This window comes from Ursus arctos, unplaced genomic scaffold (genome assembly GCF_023065955.2).
Source record: "Ursus arctos isolate Adak ecotype North America unplaced genomic scaffold, UrsArc2.0 scaffold_22, whole genome shotgun sequence".
NCBI classification, from domain to species: domain Eukaryota; kingdom Metazoa; phylum Chordata; class Mammalia; order Carnivora; family Ursidae; genus Ursus; species Ursus arctos.
The window spans coordinates 42590523-42610589 of record NW_026622897.1 but is presented as its reverse complement, the minus strand read 5'-3'; the positions used below and the strand labels follow the sequence as shown (position 1 = coordinate 42610589).

The window sequence follows — 20067 nt, the reverse complement described above, 5'->3', positions numbered from 1 at the left end:
AAGAAATGAAAAAAATCAGAAGTTTGATAAGGAACTGGATATTTACATAATCTTAAATTTCTCTCCCATAAAAACGTATTAATTACAGAGAGGAAAAAGAATGACTTCATAATGGACAAGACTGGCAGACACCATTTTAATCAAGTGATCAAAATACTCATTACCAGTAATGGGACAAATCAAAATCGTGGGCCACCTGTTGGGATGCAGTGAGGGGAACGTGGCATCACTTCTTTGATGTTCCTTTCAGAGGCCTCTGACCAGCATTGACTCATGAGAAAGCTTCAGACAACCAAACTGAGGCTCATTCTACAAAATAAATGACCTGTAATTTTTAAATGTCAAGGCTATAAAAATCAAGGAAAGATTTGAGTTTTCAGAGTAAGGGGACTGAAGAAATGTGTTATAAACACAACACAGGATTCTATACTCTTTTTTACTTGAAAGAATGTTTGGGGAACAATTCACAAAACATGAATGGGGTCTGAAGAGTAGAAGGTAGTGACATACTGATGTTCACTTTCCTTGTTTTGACGGATTTTATTTGGTTATGTGAGAGAACGTCCTTGTTTGTAGGAAATACTAAAATATTTGAGAATGCTAGGGCACCATGTTAACAACTAACTCTTCAGCAGCTCAGAAAAAAAAAAAGAGAAATTATTTGTAGTCTTCTTAAAACTTTTCTGTAAGTTTGAGATTATTTCCAAAAAATAAAATAAAATAAAAAAAATCCCAGGTAAGTCCATGGTATCTCTGTTGGATCAAAAGCTTCCCAGGTGATCTCAGGTGCAATACTGGAAACTACTGGTTTAAACAGTGTGAGTGGATCCTTATTCACTTGGGCTTTCCCTCCTCACCTGAACTTCTTTGCCGTTGGAAAAATACAGAGTCCTAGGTCCAACCTGAAGCCCACCAGATCAGAATCTCCAGAAGTAAAGCCCGGATATCTTTATTTATGATACGTAGCTCTTAGGTTCAGAGAAGTTTGCAAAATATTAAAATTCATCCCTGAACCTTCTGTCCAAGGCATGCAAGGTGTGTCAGTTTAGGAGCAAAGTTGTGAATGATATTTGTGCATTAAGGAAGGTGGCCAGAGCAAGCTTTCGAAATCCTATGCCAAGGAAGGACCTTTGGTGTCTAGGGGTCAACAAATCTACTATCAGGGGAGCGGGGGCCCTGGAGAACTCCTGGGTAGTCACTCCAGCTGATGGCATGAAAGGGCCCGTTGTCTGGCAGAAGATGCAAATAGCAGGGTTGGAAAGGAAAGTGAGCTGGCCTCGGGTGGGCCCCCGGGGACTGGCATGACAGTGGTCTCCCAGTGTACGCAGGGCTGACACCTGAGCTGATGTGAGTGGAGTGTCTTAGGACGGATGGTGGGGCTGCAGGAGAATGGTGGTGTGGGATGGAGAGCACTGAGCACTAAGACCTGCAGACCAGGACATCCAGCAAGGGTATGTTCTTTTGATGGCGGCATCGAGAGAATGGAGTGTTCATGGAGGTACCGTGCTGGGCTGTGCAGCGAACCAGACCAGTGGCGGCAGCTGACAGTGGAGCTTCGGCAGAGTCAGGCCACCAGTCGGGGGACTAGCTTCCGACAACAACACCATGAGGCCTCAAGGAATAGTGTGGATCTTTGGAAATCAGAGCATATATTAGCCTGAAGAGGAAGTCAAATGCACCTCCTAAAGGGTCGGTGTATAGCTTCTGGGGTTCTTAGAAGATCCAGAAGAGGGGAAAGGAACCCTAAGAAAGTGACGCCAGATTCCACGCTAATCTAGCACCAGGGGGCTCGAGTCATTTTCTCTTTAATTAGAAGAGTTGGATGTGTGATCATAATTCTACCTTGAATGTGAGCAGTGTTTTAGTGGATCTGCTTTGGTTCCTACCCATACTGCTTGGCACAGGCTGGCATCCGGTACATGATGACTAACAAGTGGATAAAACAGAATGTGATCAATACGATTTCCGCAGATTTGGTTGGGAACCCACGCTAGGCCTGCTTTTGTATTCTGCAAACTTAAGTTAAACAGGTTACTAAGATATAAGGACTACAATTTATAGTGCATTCCAGACATATATACCCAGTCTCCCAGACCTCACCAGACTGCGATTAACAATGAGGTCAGGTTTACCTCTTAATGTCCAAATTACTGTGGCTCCAACTTTCATCTTATCTGATGACAGGAAGTTTCATCTTTTATGAGACTCCTTCACAAGTCGGCCTTTGCACTTCCCCAGCTGCTCACGCATTCCACAAAATCCATACTGTCCCAGCCGTCTCTGTGGTTCTAGACTGCTCATCACAGATCCCCGCACCCCCCCATCACCCCTCACCTCCTACAACTGCACGATTGAAGCCACCACAGCTATGCTGACCTCAAGAGAAGGCTTTTCTTCCATTCACTAAATATTCCCAAAGGTGGACACAGATCCTTTAATTTCCCACATCATGATAGGGACTAGGCTGTAACATTTAGCAAAATTCCACAGAATGATTAAGGATAAGAGGAAGGAATTATAAAACTTACAAACTTAAAGATGGCTATGAATTCTGAACAGTCTGCGTTCACAAGCTGAGGCATAAGTTGTCTTAGGGCCGTGGAGGTGCCTTCCAGGCTTAGACTATCTGATAGGGTCTGCACATCTTTTCTCTTTGGGGGTGACCTTCAGGGAGTTGGCCCTCCTGCAAGTCTAGGCCCCTATCTCCAGAAACCAGGAGGAGAACACATTTCTCCTTGTGGTCTCTGTGGTCTCAGGCCACCTCCCCCTTCACATCCTCTGAGGAAACCCCAATCCTCCCCAACTCATGGAATCAAGTCCATTCCTATGGCCTCTGTGAGATCATCACATAAAAGCAAAATATCCAGTGGACTACATTTCCCAAGTCTGTGTTTGAGTATTACCACATGTGAGATAATAGCAAACCAGTCTTTTCTGACTTAGACTCACCCAATCCCATTTCTTTCTTCCTTCCTTCTTTCTTTCTTTCTTTTTTTTTTAAGATTTTATTTATGTTAGAGAGAGAGAGGGAGAGAGTGGGGAGAGGGGCAGAGGGAGATGGAGAGAGAGAATCTCAAGCAGACTCCTCGCTGAGCATGGAGCCCAACCCATGAGATCATGACCTAAGCTGAAACCAAGAGTCAGATGCTTAACCGACTTCACTACCCAGGAGCCCCCCCCCACTTCTTTTTATGACATTTTATCCACATGAGGTAAAAAACAGAACTGGAGCTTCCCAGTGGTCCCTGAAGTCTTTACGCCCGATCTCCTGTGAGAAGCATTTTAACAGGAAGTACAAACACCTCAACTAAAATAAACAACACCATATAGACTGGGGGTGTTTACACCCACACCTGAAAGGAACTATTTCTCCAAAGGTATCGTAAACTACAGAGATGCAGTTCTGCCCATAATAAAGGCAACTTTTAATATTATTATGCAGAAAAGTTTAGATTTCTGGAGTCACAACTGTCAAACTTCCATTCCAGAAAAAGTTCTGGTTCGATATTAGTATATCTATCCCTGTCCATTTAGGTAATTTTCCCCAAACCAAGGATGAATCTGCCTTGAGATGGATGAAAATTTCTTGAAAAACTCCTGAAGATCTGAAATTACAATGTTCAAACCACTCTGCCTATCCCAGCCTTCAAAAATCTCAGGCTCATTTTTGCTGTGTCTCTAGTTACAAGTGCTATGTGGTTGTCTACCTCCAGAGGCTTCTGCTCTTTCCAAGCGTCTCTCACTCACTGGGGAGTTCAAGCTGAGGTGAGGGTAGAAGAGAAACGGCTTCCTCCATCCAGGGGACACAGTCCTTCCCCTGACACATAAATATGGAACAAATTTTTATTTCTTTTCCTTGAAACTTAGATACCTGGCTTGTCGACAGTCATTCAAAAAAAATTTTATAAAGGTAAAAGAATTATAGTTAGCCAAATTGTGAAATTGAGATTCTTTAGGGATTCAATTTCTGTAGTCACAGGTCATGCAGAATTAAATGAATTTGGAGGTGTGGATTTTAGTGGGTTTAGGTGGTGGAGATTGTCAACACAGATAAATTGAAGCAAAAGGTGGATTTTCTCCATACGTTTTTGAATAGACTTTAGGATTCTATAATTAACAACAGCTGGCAAGTGCTCACATCTATTTCTATTTATATTGGCTGCTTGCCCAAACAATAAAAATGGATTTTGCCAATCATGAACTTCAAAATCATCCATGGGGGATGCCATTTTTAATTTTAAAAATGCAGTGTAATATATAAATAAATATATATATATATAAATATATATATATACACACACACAGTATACAGAAAAGAAGTCATAGAGAATTTTTCATTCATTTTTCTTGACTTCAGTTTCATTCATTTAAATTCTTATTGCCTACTATGTGCCAGGCACTGTGCTAGGTCCTGAAGTTGGTATCAAGATGAATGAGCAAAGCTGCCCTCAAGTTCCTTACCACCCGGTTAAGGGATAGAGGTGAGTGGGTTGCCAGGAAACAGAGTTAACTAAAATATTAAAATAAGAAGCTTATTCTCAGTTAATAATGGGGGTGAGAACTATGTGTTGTAGAAGCACTGAAAAGAGAAAGTAAGTCTAGAAAACTTCTTGAAAGGTGAATAGAGGGTCACCAAATAAGGGGAGGGGAATTCAATATCTGATTGATATTACAGATCTCCTTGCTAGATAGACTGTAAAAACCACGTGGGTAAGGAGTGGGTCCTATTCATTGTTGGATGCCTGGCACCCAGCTCAGCACTGGGCACACATCAAATATTCTTGAATATTTGTGGACTAAACGACTGAAAGTATCTTGGGCAGATAGAACCACATGTACAATAACAAATAACACAATGATTTTTTTAGACCATGTTTTATAACATCAGCACCATTAGCTTCTGCAAAGAAAAGAGATGAGCCCTAAGATAACTTAAAAGAACAAACTCCAGAGAAGAAGCCAGCAGACCTGCATTCTAATCCCAGCCCCATTATTAACTAGTTACATGACTTTAAATCAGTGATTATCCTGTACCACCCTCAGTTTTCTCACTTGTAAAATAGCCTTGTAAGAGCTCATTCTAAAGATATTATATATTGTAAAAATAAATAAATAAGTAACAGAGGGGGAAAGAATGTAGCATTGCCTCTCCTTCTTTCTCTTTTTTTTTTTTTTAAAGAGTTTACTTATTTATTTATTTGACAGAGATAGAGACAGCCAGCGAGAGAGGGAACACAAGCAGGAGGAGTGGGAGAGGAAGAAGCAGGCCCATAGTGGAGGAGCCCGATGTGGGGCTCGATCCCAGAACACCGGGATCACGCCCTGAGCCGAAGGCAGACGCTTTAACCGCTGTGCCACCCAGGCGCCCCGTCTCCTTCTTTCTCTAAATGCAAATGAATACGTGCATCCCAGCTTTAAGATGGCAGGTGGGGTGCATACTGATCATCTCTTCCTCCCTTACCAAAATTGTAGGATGGATTAGTAAATATTCAAGAACAAGGAAAGAATTGTCTTTGGATTAGAAGCTGTGATCAAATGAGAAACCAGAGCAGGGAGCTGAGGCGCCTGCCATCTCAAAGCTATCGCTCTTGGTCATGGGCTGCCCTGACTGGAGGCCTTCTAGTTCTCTCTAATTTAACCGAAGAGATGAAGAGATGGAAAGACTGAAACTGGAAGAGAAGCTAAAAGGAACTGGAGTTACGGAGATCTTATCATCGATCTAATGCAGTTGTTTTAAAAATGTGTCATGCCATGGATCTCTTCAGCAGCTTAGCAGATCCCCTCTGTCTTAAGTCTGATTGGGCCGCTATAACAAAATACCACAGACTGGGTAGCTTGTAACAGAAATCTATTTCTCACAGCTCTGACGGCTTGGAAATCCAAGATCAAGGTGTCTACATGGTTCTGGTGAGGGTCCTCTCCTAATTCCTAATTGGTACCTTCCTGCTTACTCTGGTGGAAGGGGTAAGAGAGCTCTCTGGTGTCTCTTTTATAAGGGCACTAATCCCATTCATGAGGGATCCAGGCTCATGACCTAAGCTCTGCCCAAACACCCCATCTGAAATACCATCACACCAGGCCTTAGAATTTTAACAAATGAATTTGAGGAGACATAAACATTCAGACCATAGCACCTTCCCAGAATATTACCTTTAAATGTATAAAATAAAATATATAAGATTATAAAAGACATTAATTATATTGAAATGCAATATCAACACATTAAAATTTTGTGATATATTAACATGTTAACAAATTAAATAACAAGATTTGATAGTTTACTATGATTCTTGACCTATCTGCTATAATTATAGTATGATATGAAAATATCTGATTCCTATTGGTGATAATGTCATAAGTACTGTGGTTTTTTGCTTCCATTCAAGTGATGGGAGATATTTTATTTCAGTTAGAGGTTAATGGAAATAAAAATGAAATTGTTTTTTCATCCAAGTTCATGGACTTCCCTGAATTCTATCAACAGATAAAAAACTCTGGTCTAATAGAATTTCCAGGAGATTTCCCCAGAACAGAGGAAATGTGATACTTAATTTTTTTAAACTGAAAAAGGACATGATACTTCAGATTAAAATAGTTCACTAAATCTAGCAGAATAATTCAAAAAATGAAAAAAACATAACCAGAAACATACAGTAAAACATCAGTGATAAAGAGAAAACCCTAAAAAGTACCAGATAGAAAGAAAGAAAACCTACCAAAAAAAAAAAAAAATCAAATAACACCGAATATGTAATTAACAGTGCTATGCAAGAAAACAATGGAGAAATATTTTTCAAATACTCAGGAGAAATACGCTTTGAATTTATAATTTTATTCGTAAAAAATTGTCAGTAGTTTAGATGGAATGAAGGTAAAATAATGCTGTTTTTTGGACTTAAAAAAATTGAAACAATTAGCACTCAATGACCTAAAACAACCTCTAGCAAGAAACAAAAAAATCCAGAAGGAAGTGTTAGAATGCAAGCATAATGTGTACTAATTGGGAGAAAATTAATAATATAGTATATGTAAAATAAAAAGTGAAAGAACTCTATCCCAATGCCTTTACTTGTTGTGTATTCTCATACATGTTTTTCAATGCCTAGGTAAATATGTACACAAATACATATATAAAAAATATCTTTTATTCTTTAAACAATGAACTCACTCTATATGAAAGAGTCTGTGGATTATTTTCCTCATTCATTGGAATGTCATGAACATCCTTCAATGCTGATATGTGCAGATCTACTTTACCATTTCTACTACCCAAATTCTACAATCTGGATGTACCATAATTTGTTTATTTGACATGTCCCTAGCATGGACAGTTAGATTATTTTTAGTATTTGTGTTCTTATAGGTAGTGATGGAGAAATTTTTTTGTCATTACTTCTGTAGAATAAAGGCCCTGAATTAGGATTGCTGGGTTAAATGGTATGTGTGTATTCAAAATGTTCATAGGTCCTACCAAAACGACAAGTATCTGAGATAAAATATCTGAAGGAAGGAAATCTTCAAACATGAGAATAGACACAAAATGGAGAGAATTTGACTGTGAATTTTTTAGAAAAGAGACAGAAAATAAACATTACTTTGAGAACATATGACAGATGGTTTTGTTTTTCAGACTATGTGAAAAAAATACTTTTCCAAAATTTTCACAAATGAATCCAAAGAGATTCAGTAACTCTTCAACTATTTAGTTAGGTCTTACTCTACTAAGAGCAGACCATCAAATAAGTTCTTGCAGATAACTTTTTCTTTTACTAGGTAATCTTAATGAGGAAACCCTCTGCCTTTGGACTTGATTCTAACTGCTGTGGAACACTGACTTGTATAGTCAGAGTGATAAGATCCTGGATAAAAAGTATCTGTGTTATCTTAGAATTTGTAATATTCATAATATGTAAGAATGTAATTTCCGGGCAGGCTTAAACACGTACTTAAGATTTGGGGAGAACAGGTATTGAAAGTATAGAAAGAGAAAAAAATACGAATGACCCATTACTTGAATCTTCAAGTGAGGTTATAACTATTGAATGCTAACTACAGAAGTTCAGCTATAAAGGTATATTTTATTTTATTTATTTTACTTATTTTTAAAGATTTATTTATTTATTTTATTGGGGAGGGGCAGAGGGAGAGAGATCGAGAATCCTGAAGCAGACTCTCTACTGAGTGCAGAGCCTGATCCCAGGACCCGGAGATCATGACCTGAGCCAAAATCAAGAGTCGGCTCCTTACCTGACTGAGCCATTCAGGCACCTCTATTTTATTTTATTTTTAAGAAGGCTCTACGTCCAGCATGAAGCCCAATGTGGGGCTTGAACTTACGACCCTGAGATCAAGACCTGAGCTGAGATCAAGAATTGGAGGCTTAACCGACTGAGCCATCCAGGTGTCCCTATGAAGGTGTATTTTAAGTTGTATTTTACTAATTCAACAGACCCGTGAACGTGCCTATGTACTAGATACAGGGTCAGGCACTAAAGACAGTGCATCTATTTTGGAGGAAATGGCAGTTTTGAAGAACTTAATGCATTTGACATATATTAATTTTCTAAATTACTTTAAGCAAAAATGTATCTCCATTTTGCAAATGGTGATATAAATCACAGAGAGGCAAACAATAACATTTATTTTAAAAGATTACATTGACAACCTGCTGAGTGTATCTGACACACAAATAGAACAGATGGTCCCTGCCTTCAAAACACTTGCAGGTGTTTTTGAGTGCCAGAGTTTCACAAAAATATGGTTTAAAAGAAAAGCAGTAGAACCTTCACAAAGAAAAATAAAATGCTGCTACTCCATGTCCTGCATAGATTTTCAAAGAACTTGTGAAAAGTTAGAAAAAGATGTATGTCTTTAAGGAAGGACACACAAGAGTAGCAACAAGAACTCTCCGGATGTAGCTAAATTCCAGAATGAACAATTGTTTGAGTCTCATTATGGTCAACAAATAAGACATATTGGCCAAGTCTGGCTTCAGATAGAGCAAGGAGTAGATGCTGTGCTTGGGGGAAATAGTGTAACCTACATGGATGATAGGCGGAACACAAAGTGATTAATTCCTCTTTTGCTTTTATATTTTCTATCAAAAATAATGATCACTTATTAGAAAGAATAAAATTAAGGATAATGGAAGCCCAAGGGGTGAAAAGACAGTAAGAATGTAGCTATTTTCCATGAATTCAAGTGTCTAGGCTTAAGTAAATTACATCACAGAACTAAAGTAACTTGTAAATGTTGCAGAATTATGGACCTTATGGGTAGTTTTGTGTGCTCATAGATAGTTTGAGAGGACCAGAAGTTTGAGGTCAGGCTAATATTGTCCTCACATTTAAAAAAGTGTAAAAGGCCATTTCTAGAAACTATAGACTGGGGTGATAAACCAAAATTTCTATGTGGGAGTCAGTTATTTCTTCCCTCAAAATGTTACATTTTCACACGAGTATGCTACGTGCAGAAGACAATATAAAGATGGCAAATAGGGAATGGATTCTACTTCCAAGGAACTGAAAGTTTAATAGGGAGCTGAGGAAGTAAACCCAAAACAAATAAGGAAATAGATAAGAAATTATAAGTACTCAATATTTTTGTCTTGCTTTTCCATTAAGAAGAAGACATAGTGCTTTAAAATTTCTCTTCCACCAAGGTCTTCCTTTATTTATTCATTCAATATTTTATTAAATGTGTTCTACGTTGAAGGTGCCATGCTGTGTGGTACAGAATACAGTAAAGAAGAATCCAAAGTAGATCTTGCCTTCAAAGAGTTTTACTAAAAATTTAAATGTGTCAGTCCTTTTGGGCTCCTATAATGACAATACCATAGACTGGATGGCTTAAACAATAAATGCTTATTTCTTGGAGTTCTGGAAGCTAGGAGGTCCAGGATGAAGGTCCTGGCTCATCTGGTGTCTGGTGCGGACCCACTTCCAGGTTCATATTTGGTGCCTTCTGGCAGCGTTCTCACGGGGCAGTGGGGGCAGAGAGCTCCTTGGCATCTTTTATAAGGGCACTAATCCCTTTTTCGAGGGCCCTACCTCATGATCTAATCATCTCCCAGAGGCCCCACCTCCTAAAACCAACACACTGGGAGTTAGAATTTCAACATACAAATTTTGGAGGGACACAAATATTCAGTCCAGTGCAGTAAATGATGATGATCAGCTTGCATTTGTCCATTTAAAACAGGAGGTATAGTTCTACATATAGGAATATATATAGTTGCACAAATGAATATTTTTTTTTAAAGATTTTATTTATTTATTCGACAGAGATAGAGACAGCCAGCGAGAGAGGGAACACAAGCAGGGGGAGTGGGAGAGGAAGAAGCAGGCTTATAGCGGAGGAGCCTGATGTGGGGCTCGATCCCATGACACCGGGATCACGCCCTGAGCCGAAGGCAGACGCTGAACCGCTGTGCCACCCAGGCGCCCCACAAATGAATATTTGAAAAAGAAGGGTCATGCAGTCCACAAGGGTGAAAGAGAATCAACTAAGATTAGCTAGTTTCTCACAGGTAGCCTGACACTGGAGTTCGTGTTTGTGGCAGAGACAGTGGTAGATAAGTAGCATGTCTCATTTCATCTTCTTTTTCTGGTCCTGCAGGAAGACTGCATTTCCCATCCTCCCTTAAAGTTAGGTTGGGGACATGTAAATAGGTTCTGGAAATGGATGTAAGCAGAAGTAATGTAAACCATTTTGAGTCCTGGACATGAGTCATTGGACATTGAGTCATTGGACATTGAGTCATTGGACATAATCCAAATGTCCTAGAACAGAAAAACTGTGTTGTATTCATACAATATAATATTACACAGAAATAAAAAATGAACTACAAATGCATGCACCAACATGCACAAACTCTTGAGTGAAAGAAACCCAGACACCAAAAAGTATAATATTTCCCTCTACTAATGTAAATTTGAGGAAAAGGCAAAATGAAGCTATAGTGATAGAAGCCAGAATAGTGTTTACCTCTGTTCGTAGGTGTATTAACTGGGAATGGGCACCAGAAAGCCTTCTGGTGTGATGGAAAAGCTTTTCTTCTGGATAGTTGTCTCACAAGTGAGGGCAAATGTAAAAATGCTTCAAGCGGTACACTTAAATTTCTGTACATTACTATGTATGACAACTAAAAATTATGCAAAAAAAAAAAGTGAAAGAAAGAAAGAAGAAAGAAAGAGAGAAAGAAAGAGAGAAAGAAAGAAAGAAAGAAAAAGAAAAAAGCAACCATTGAAGGCCCAAAGAAGATGGAGGAACACTTAACCTTGAGTTACTACTTGGAGGAAAGCTGCCCTGAATTGCTGGCCAACCTGCTTCGGACTTTGTGTAAGCACAAAACAAACCTTTCATATTTTAATCCCCTGAGATTTAGAGGCATACTTGTTATCTCAGCGCATCCTCATTTTTCTTGGTTAATGCAGGATTTATCACCCACAAACTGCCAACATCAGAAACCTGGTTTGTTAGCATACCAGGGGAGGCTCTGTCTCTTATAGGCTAAGTGACACAAAACAAGGTTCTTAATGAATGTGTATGTGTAAATCAAAAAGTCAAATTATTAAATTATGGGGAGAAAAAAAAGCCCTCTTCTACAAACTAGCATATCTGTATTGCCGTGATCAAGCCCTTTCTCTCACTTAAGATAGACCTGCATGGGAATAATAATAAAAGTTTGCTTGGTGCACCTGTTCTCAGAAAAAGGGTATTAGTTAGCTGAATCATATGTTCAATGACATCCTTCCGAAAGCACTTGTGAATCCATTTCACAGTAAAGATAGTTTTGTCAGTGGGTCCAGAATAACTGAGGTCCCTGGACTACACTTTCCACTCCCTAGGCATATGCCTGAATTGCCTCAGTGGCTCTCCCTTTTTTGCTTCCAATCTTTCAACTTTTCTTTTTAGGCATGTTACTACATTCAGTCTAAGTTTTTAGATGATGTGGCTGGCCTCCAAGGCATTCCTTTTACATTTCTACTCCTATTATGTGTAGATTGTGTGTTTTTCCCACCAAAGAACAATCTTAAGTCTTTTACTCTCAAATTCTGCAGTGGGAATGGTAGGAGGTCGAAGTGGGGGAGAATGGAGTCCTTAGCCGTAGTATTCAAGTTCTGATGACATCATCAAACTAAAAGAGAGGCTGGGAATCTTAATAGAGAGTGTACCTGAATCTTTTGTAAGGTTATTTGAGAAGTCCTGAAGACTTGAAGGACAGAGCAGAACTTCTTATCAGAGGCTGGAGAAAAAGGATCCTTGTTATGTAGTACAGGAAAGTTTAGCAACACTATTGTCTGCTAAATTGTAGGAAATAGAAACTATCTCTAACAAACTGGTGCAGTTGGTTCACATTTCCAGGCAGAATGTTGAAAGGACTAATTGATTTTTTAAAAACCTATATGTCTGGGTGCCCAGGTGGCTCAGTTGGTTAAGCGTCTGCCTTTGGCTCGGGTCATGATCCCAGGGTCCTGGGCTCGAGTCCTGCATTGGGCTCCCTGCTTGGCAGGGAGCCTGCTTCTCCCTCTGTCTGCTGCTCCCCCTGCTTGTGCTCTCTCCCTCTCTGTGTCAAATAGATAAATAAAATCTTTAAGAATAAAAAATTAAAAAAATTAAAAAAATAATAAAAAACGATGTGTGGTAAGATATATATAGAGAGATGAAATAAGAAGAACTATTCAATTTTTAAGCAGAATTTTGAGGAAGTACAAAGAATCTAGGATCTTTAGGTTCAAAAATAAAGCTGTTTTTCATTCGGAGCCTCACCAGATGGTAAATGATTCTGAAAGTAAGGAATTGTATTAGGCAAAGGTTAAATCCAGGGTGCAACTGTAAGACTGTAGAAATATTTGATTGTTCTCCTTAGCCCCTCTTAGCTTGCTAAAAGGGCTTCCAATAGTTTAAGGACATTTTCAAACAGTTTTCTGACTCTCAGTTCGAGATGGAAAGTGGCTGTCTCAAAGATATTTGTGGTATTTGTGGTTGTGGCTTTTTAAATGGGGTGGTTATAATCTGATATAAGAATCTTCCAAATTTTTAGAGAATTATGTTGGCAGAAGCAGTACCTGCTTGGACTGAAAGAGCATAAGGATCACTCCACACAACAGCTTTCAATGTTTATATGGCAAAAACTTATATTTACACCTTAAGAACAGAATATAATACTTTAAAAAAGATGATGTGAAGAAAAATGTGAAGTTCTGTTGTAACCAAAAGTGGTAGAAAATCAGAATCATATGTAGCTATTTTGAAAAGCTTGCCTGGTATCCACAAAGGGAATGCGTACCTCAATGTTGCTGGAATTAAGAGGTAGCACAGTGTCATACTTAGTTTGAGCCATGCTTTGTCATCATGTTTATGGCTGGTACCCATCTCTACAATGACTGCATGTAATGCTGACCAACTCAGTGTCACTAAGTCCTCTGCCTGAAATCATAAGAGCTCCTCCATTCATTTTTATGGACATCTTCAAAGGCAGAATCTTGCAAAAGCAACAATTTTCAGCCTGGCATGTCTTCAAAGCTTTCGAATTTAGCCACAAATTTCCAGATCAGTTTCCTTCATTCACTGTGCTTCTACTTTGAAGAAATGCTTTGCTTCACCTTGTTGATGAACCCTAAAGCCGTTTTTATGGAAAAAAAGCAACAATGAAGGCCCAAGAGAGTATGCAGCCAACCACTGCTCCTAGGCAGCCTAAAAGAATAAACGGCTCATGTAGATACCACGTGTACCATTACCGTTAAACTTAATGGTGGCACAATGAGAAGCCTTTCTTTTAAAACACATGTCTTATGATACCATATGAAGAAATTTACAAATGTGAACTACAGGTTTACTGAGAATTTACTGAGAACGGCTTTATTTTGCAGTTTTTTTTTTTCATCCTAGAGCACAGATGATCCTCCTTGAGAATTTGTCACTGCCTGAATGTTCTGGAGTCTCTACAACAGCAACAGCAAAGATAGAGAACACCTGAAACTGCCTTCCACCATCCAACTGATCAGCACTGTCATCTTTGGAACCTGTGACAGTAACAACTGTGTTCTTTCCTTCTTAAATACCTTCAAGCTTCATCCCCTTAATTAAAAGAAATTGCCTGTTTTTAATTGTAATTTAAAAACTTCCTTGGCTATTGGTATGTATTTGTTGTGCTACATGGCAAACATAATGTTTATCATTATACAGGCAAACTACATGTGCTATTATATTCAAAAGCAACTGAGAGCAACTGTATGAACTGGTGATTAGATTGCGATTTTTTAAGGATTGTACATACCAACATGATAGTTTCTTACTTGTATTTGGCCTTTATTTTAAATACATGTTAGGAATTTTGGGATTGATATATAACACATTTTTATTTTTTCCAGTTAAAAATAGGCCCCCATTTAGTGTGTCCCTGCTGACTGTCAGATTTTCAGGGATGGGTTATTAAAATTAAGTAGGATAAAACTGCATTGCTGTTCCTGTAATTTCTGTGGACAAGTTTTATGCTGTGTTTCTGATCCTGTCATATTTTGAATCGGAAATTTAAAAAACAATGTGATTGGGGCGCCTGAGTGGCTCACTCGTTAAGTGTCTGCCTTCGGCCTAGGGCCTGATCCCACGGTCCTGGGATCGAGCCCCACATCAGACTTCCTGCTCTGCTGGGAGCCTGCTTCTTCCTCTCCCACTCCCCCTGCTTGTGTTCCCTCTCTCGCTGGCTGTCTCTCTCTCTGTCAAATAAATAAATAAAATCTTAAAAAAATAAATAAATAAATAAAAAACAATGTGATTATCTTGTTCCTGTCTCACTATTGTAGATTATGTGAAGCTGGGAGATAACCTGATCAGGAGAGCTGTACTTGTTCCTGGGAAAGATCCTAGACTTTGAATAGGCTGGGGTAACTACATGGGACTTTAGGTTGGCCCCCTTGGGAAGGGGAGGGTATGTTTATCTGTGGGAAGAAGAATGTGCCCAGAAATTTGAGTAGCTAGAGGCGTAGAACAATGGCTGGTTGTCCCCTGTATCTGTTCTTTCCATTTTGCTCAGTCATAAAACCCTACGTGTTAGCAGGGCATTATTCAACCAATAGAAAAAGCCTCATTTCCCAGCTTCTCTTTCAACTTAGTGTGGCCATGTGTCTAAGCTTTGGCCAATGGGATGTAAGGAGAAGTAATTTGCATAGGTCTTCTGCTAAGTTTTTTTTTTTTTTAAAGAGGGGAACTATGTTTTGCTGGCCTTCCTGGTTGGCATGTGGATGTCATGGCTCAAGATGGAGCAGCCAACTTGTAAGTCAGGCTGGAAAGCACAGGTAAATTTGGCAGAACAACATGTCAGGAGTCTGAGATCCCTGATGGTTATGGAGCTACTGTCTTAGTCTAGGACTGCTTATGTTTACCTGAGAGATAGAGAAGCTTTTAGCTTTTACTACTGTTATTTTGGGCTTTTCATCAATGACCACTCCTCTCTGATTTTCCTTTGATTATTTTATATTATCTTATTTAGATATACTGTCTTATATTATTATTACACCAGTCATACACATTATCTTGTTTAGTCTTCTTGCCTATTTCTCATCTTCCCCTCTAGAGTGCTAGCTTTATGAAAATAGAATATTTACTCCCCTTTTTTTTGTGATATGCTTTAATTTTTTATTGTAGTATGGCCATTTTTGTGACGATGGGGAGTTTGGTCTTAATGTTCCATTTGAGGTTCTTTTATATAGAAATTGCCATCATGATGATATTCAAAATATCTTTAGTGTTGTAAGACTCACATGATAAATAAAACTGTTACCCTTATTCAGTACTGTACACTTAATGGAAAACAAAAAGGCAGTAATAACAGCTATTTCTTTTAAGAAGGATGAACAGTGGGTACCAGGATAAGTTGATGACCCAGTTAACACAACTTAATTGGTATTCCTCTTGGGAGTGGGGTGTTAAATTCATCACAAAAAAAAATACCTTCAATGCATATCAATGTTATATCCATCCTGCTATGTCATAAAAATAGAACTGCAAAGGAAGGTGAGGTATATGAATGCTGGAGCCTCAAAGAACTGCAATCAAGTGCAACTATAAATAATACTGAATAAAGTTTACCCTCTGACAAATGGATAATACTTCCAGTGCATTCAATTAGCTTACCGTTTGCAGTATTCTAAGTTATTCACATTGACAATGACATTCATTGTAGTGCTTGCTGCAAGGGAGGCATATAGCTAGTTGTTTTGGCTAAAATATGATGGGAAGGCAGTCCTTGGGTTCTACGTAAAAGTAACAGTTTGAAACAGCTTAATAGCAATCACTGATAGGCTGCTTAAATGAATGATACTTCCTTCCTTCATTGGTTTAGACGGGCCCACTGAGAAGGGGAAGAAACAGAACAAAACCTAACACTATTCCTATTGACTGACCTGGAGACATAGAAGTTCCCGAACATCCAGATGGCATTTCACCGTCATTTTATAAGGGTTTTCCTTCAAGTGAGACTACTGTGTTGCCTCTCAGTTTCTCTCCAAGTGAGGAATAGTCCTTAATATTGTCCATACCATTTACTTGCCACTTATGTTTAATACCTGTGAATTTCTTTTTAATGGCATCTTTAGAGCTAGCATAAATCATCTCCCTTTGCGAAGGTGCACTTTCAGGACCCCAGAATTTAAATACCAGGTCTTCTTTCCCAGCTCTTGTGGTGAATGTGGTATCGTATGAAGCAAATTGACAATCATTCAGAGATAGCAACTTCACAAAAGATGCGTGGGGGTTTTCTACAGTATCGTTAGTGTCACCCACCAAGTTCTGCTTTGCTTTCTCTACAATTCTTTCTTTTGTCTTTGCTTAAACAGAAGAGAACTGTTTTTTTTTTTTGATCTCCTCCTGTGTAGAAGATTGCCTTACTTTCTTATCATTAATAACTTCTTTGACATCATTTATTAGTAACGCCAGAAACCACAATGCGAGCGGCTGCAGCAGCAGGGAGGCTCCGTGGGAGTGGGAGGAGGAGGAGGCGCGGGCCAAAACCTTGACTCTCCTGCTCACATCCGAATCTACAGAGTTTAGAACAGTGCTTGGAAAAATGGTATATGCTCAGTAAAACTTTGTGGAATGAATGAAGGCTAGATTAGAACGGGATTCCTCTAAAGGTAGTAAGCTCCTGCTTTAAGAAACTATAGAATTTAGAATTCCAAAGACACTGGATTATTATAGGTGAGGAAACTGACATTTAGAGGGGTTAAATGATTCTTAGGTCACACAGGTCCGTTGTTACGCCAACCGATGGTCCAACTGTCTATCAGGTGTGAGTTCTAAGACCATTGCCCCCTCTACTGTGTGCACCATTTGGCAGATAAGCACTTGTCACGGATACCGTAGAAAGAACCGCTCAGGGGCCCAGGATTTGGAAGGATGATCCCGTTCACCACAACGGAAGTGTATACACTTGGCTAAAAGATTTTTCAAGCTTCTCAGACACCACAGAACTTCGAAAGCTCAGCAGTCGGGAGCAGTGCGGTCGCTACCAGCGGGCAGCCTTAGCCATTTATTACCGTGCACTCTAGAGAAGGGAAGAGCTGGCAGTTCTGAGGAGGACGGTTGTCCAGACTCTCTTCTGGCCACGGTCTTCCTCCCCCAGCTCCCAACGAAGATGTTTCATCCCCTTCTTCCACTGCCCTCTGTTCTATTGGGCAGGACTTCGCGAGGACAAAGACTGGAGTACAATGTGACCCAATTCACCTACCATTGCGTACCCGCTGCAGGGCTCGCCCTCCAGCTAGGGGCTGACATGGGCGGTGGGGAGACAGGCGCGTCCCCGAGCCACGCTCTCACCCCTTCCGCTCCCCCCGCGGCTCCGGGCTCCGGGCGCGCGCACGCTCCTCCTCTCCCCGCCTCCTCGGTGCGCGCCCCGCCCCCTCGAGCTGCGATACGCCGAGGGCTCAACATCCGAGGACTTTGGCCCAGAGTAACCCTGCTCGCGTGACCTTTCCCCTCCATTCTGCACCTTAAGCGGCGGGCCGGGCGCGCCGGCTGCGGTTGGGCGCTTGCTCTGCTCCCTGGGGCCCCGCTCCTTCCGGAGCTTCGGCGCACCCCTCGCTTCCCCTCCGCGCGGCTCCCGTCATGGCGGCTCTCAGCAAGTCCATCCCTCATAACTGCTACGAGATCGGCCACACTTGGCACCCTTCCTGCGGGGTCTCTTTCGTGCAGATCACCAGGGGCGCCCTGGAGGAGTCCCTGAAGATCTACGCTCCCCTGTACTTGGTGAGATCCATCAGCTCCTCCCAGGGCGAGTTTAGTGTGGAGGATGGGCCAGGGAGTGCAGTCGTGCTTCCGAGCGGCCTGGGCGACTCGACTCGTTCTGTGTTGGGTTCTCATTTGGAGGGACCAGAGGGTTTTGGGGGGGGGTGTGTGTGGGTGGGATGGTGGAGGTCGAAAGGGCGGATATCTAACATGCTACATTGGGCGGGAGAAGGGGGAGGGGAATTTGAGGTTGAGCTGTCATCCGAATGCCTGTGGATGTGAAGGGGTGGGCTCCCAACTTCAAGATTAAGTTAGGACACTTAAAATTTTGAATTAAGGGAACTGAGGAACTTTCCCTCTCTCTTGTCTTATGAAGGAGAGGAGTTTGTAGGTCAGCGAGGCGATGAGAAATGCCCTGCTGTCCTTCCTCATCTTAAGTCCCTCTGTACTCCCCCTCCATTTTTTTTTTTTTTTTTTAAGGGCATATTTGACAGCGAAACCCTGTGGGTTCAGATCTTGTCTTAGTTGGGATGATAGTATTGTGGCTTGAGGGTTTTGCAAGTGTTCTTGCAGGTGCACAGAGTAGACTACTGGTTGAGATTTTGGGTGCTGATTTCAAGGATGATTCTAGACTCAAGTCAGTGAAGGTGATTGAAAGATCTGACTTTAGGTCACCTAAGCAATTTAAGTTTGGAGTGTTAAGTAGAGAATATTTGTAAATACGTGTCTGTATCGCTGAGAACTGTTAAAAGAAATTTGTTCTTTTTTTTTTTTTTTTTTAAAGTAGGCTCCATGCTAAAGGTGGGGCTTGAACTCACGACCCTGAGCTCGAGGGTCCCATGCTCTACTAAGCCAGCCAGGTGCCCCAAAAGAAGTTTGTTCTTAAATGTTCTCATCAGCATCTTTTTTTTTTTTCAATAACCTTGTCCTTGATATTAAAGATTTATTACTTTGACCATCGAAGTTTATTCTCTTATTTTCTTGCCCTAAGTGTGTGCCCTAAGAAGGCAGAGATCATATATTTTGTATGTTTCCTAAGGGTTTCATTGAATATTCAATGGATGGTCAGTTCTTACCTCTCATTGAGTAGTAATTTGGATTTATAGCCTAATATGCCAGAAAGTGTGTCATGGCCATATCTGTGGTACTTCTTGAAAAGTCTGATTGTTTATTATAGAGATAACAAAGAAGATGGTAACTGTCTCTGAGCTTGCAGAAATCAGTTTCATTTTTATTGTATAGACCCATGCTTTTCAAACGTTTTAGTATGGGATCATGTGAAAATGAGTTTCTGATTCAGTAGGTCTGGGTGGGGCCTGGGACTCTGCATTTCTGACAAACTCTCAGGCTTTATTGGTGCTGTTGGATCAAGAGTCCCAATTTGAATAAGAAGGATCTAAAATAGAAGCTAATAATAAAATTGTTACTGGAGCTGGACATCTCTCCCTTGATTTTCTTTGGCAAAGATCCATGTTTATCTGACTTTTCCACATGAATTGTGGCCAGTCTATAGCTCAGTATTTTTTAAACAGAACATTTACAAACAATATTGAGCTCTTGATATATTCAGTAATACAAAAAGATCGTTCCTGCTCTTAGGGGATTATGATGTAGGTGGGGAGAAAGTTTATGCTGTCTAATTTCTCCCTCTGAAAATCAACTGTACTCTTATTGTGTCTCATTCATTCATTTAACAACTGTTTGTTGAGTACCTGATTTTTGTCATATCTACAGCCTAGACAATTTATTGGTTATGTTCCATGATAGAGAAGTTCAAGGGAGCAATAGGAACAGGGGTTCTTCTTTTACAACAGGTAGGGTGGAGCTAGGGGGTCAGGAAAA

At 40.2% G+C, this 20067-nt stretch overlaps 1 protein-coding gene and 1 pseudogene across 2 annotated transcripts in view; one reads left to right on the top strand and one right to left on the bottom strand.

Annotated features, from left to right (window-relative positions):
• Positions 1 to 13108: 13108 nt before the first annotated feature.
• Positions 13109 to 17982, bottom strand: LOC113269472 (cofilin-2-like; annotated as a pseudogene).
• Positions 15641 to 20067, top strand: part of TMEM135 (transmembrane protein 135) — a 253268-nt gene continuing 248841 nt past the window's right edge. Inside the window, exon 1 of one of the 2 annotated variants that reach the window (XM_026518285.4) lies at positions 15641 to 18246. In XM_026518285.4, coding sequence (XP_026374070.2) covers positions 18106 to 18246 — 141 coding nt within the window. In that variant the 5' untranslated portion in view covers positions 15641 to 18105. The remainder of the gene's footprint in view (positions 18247 to 20067) is intronic. The other variant, XM_048217349.2, reaches the window with a different exon arrangement.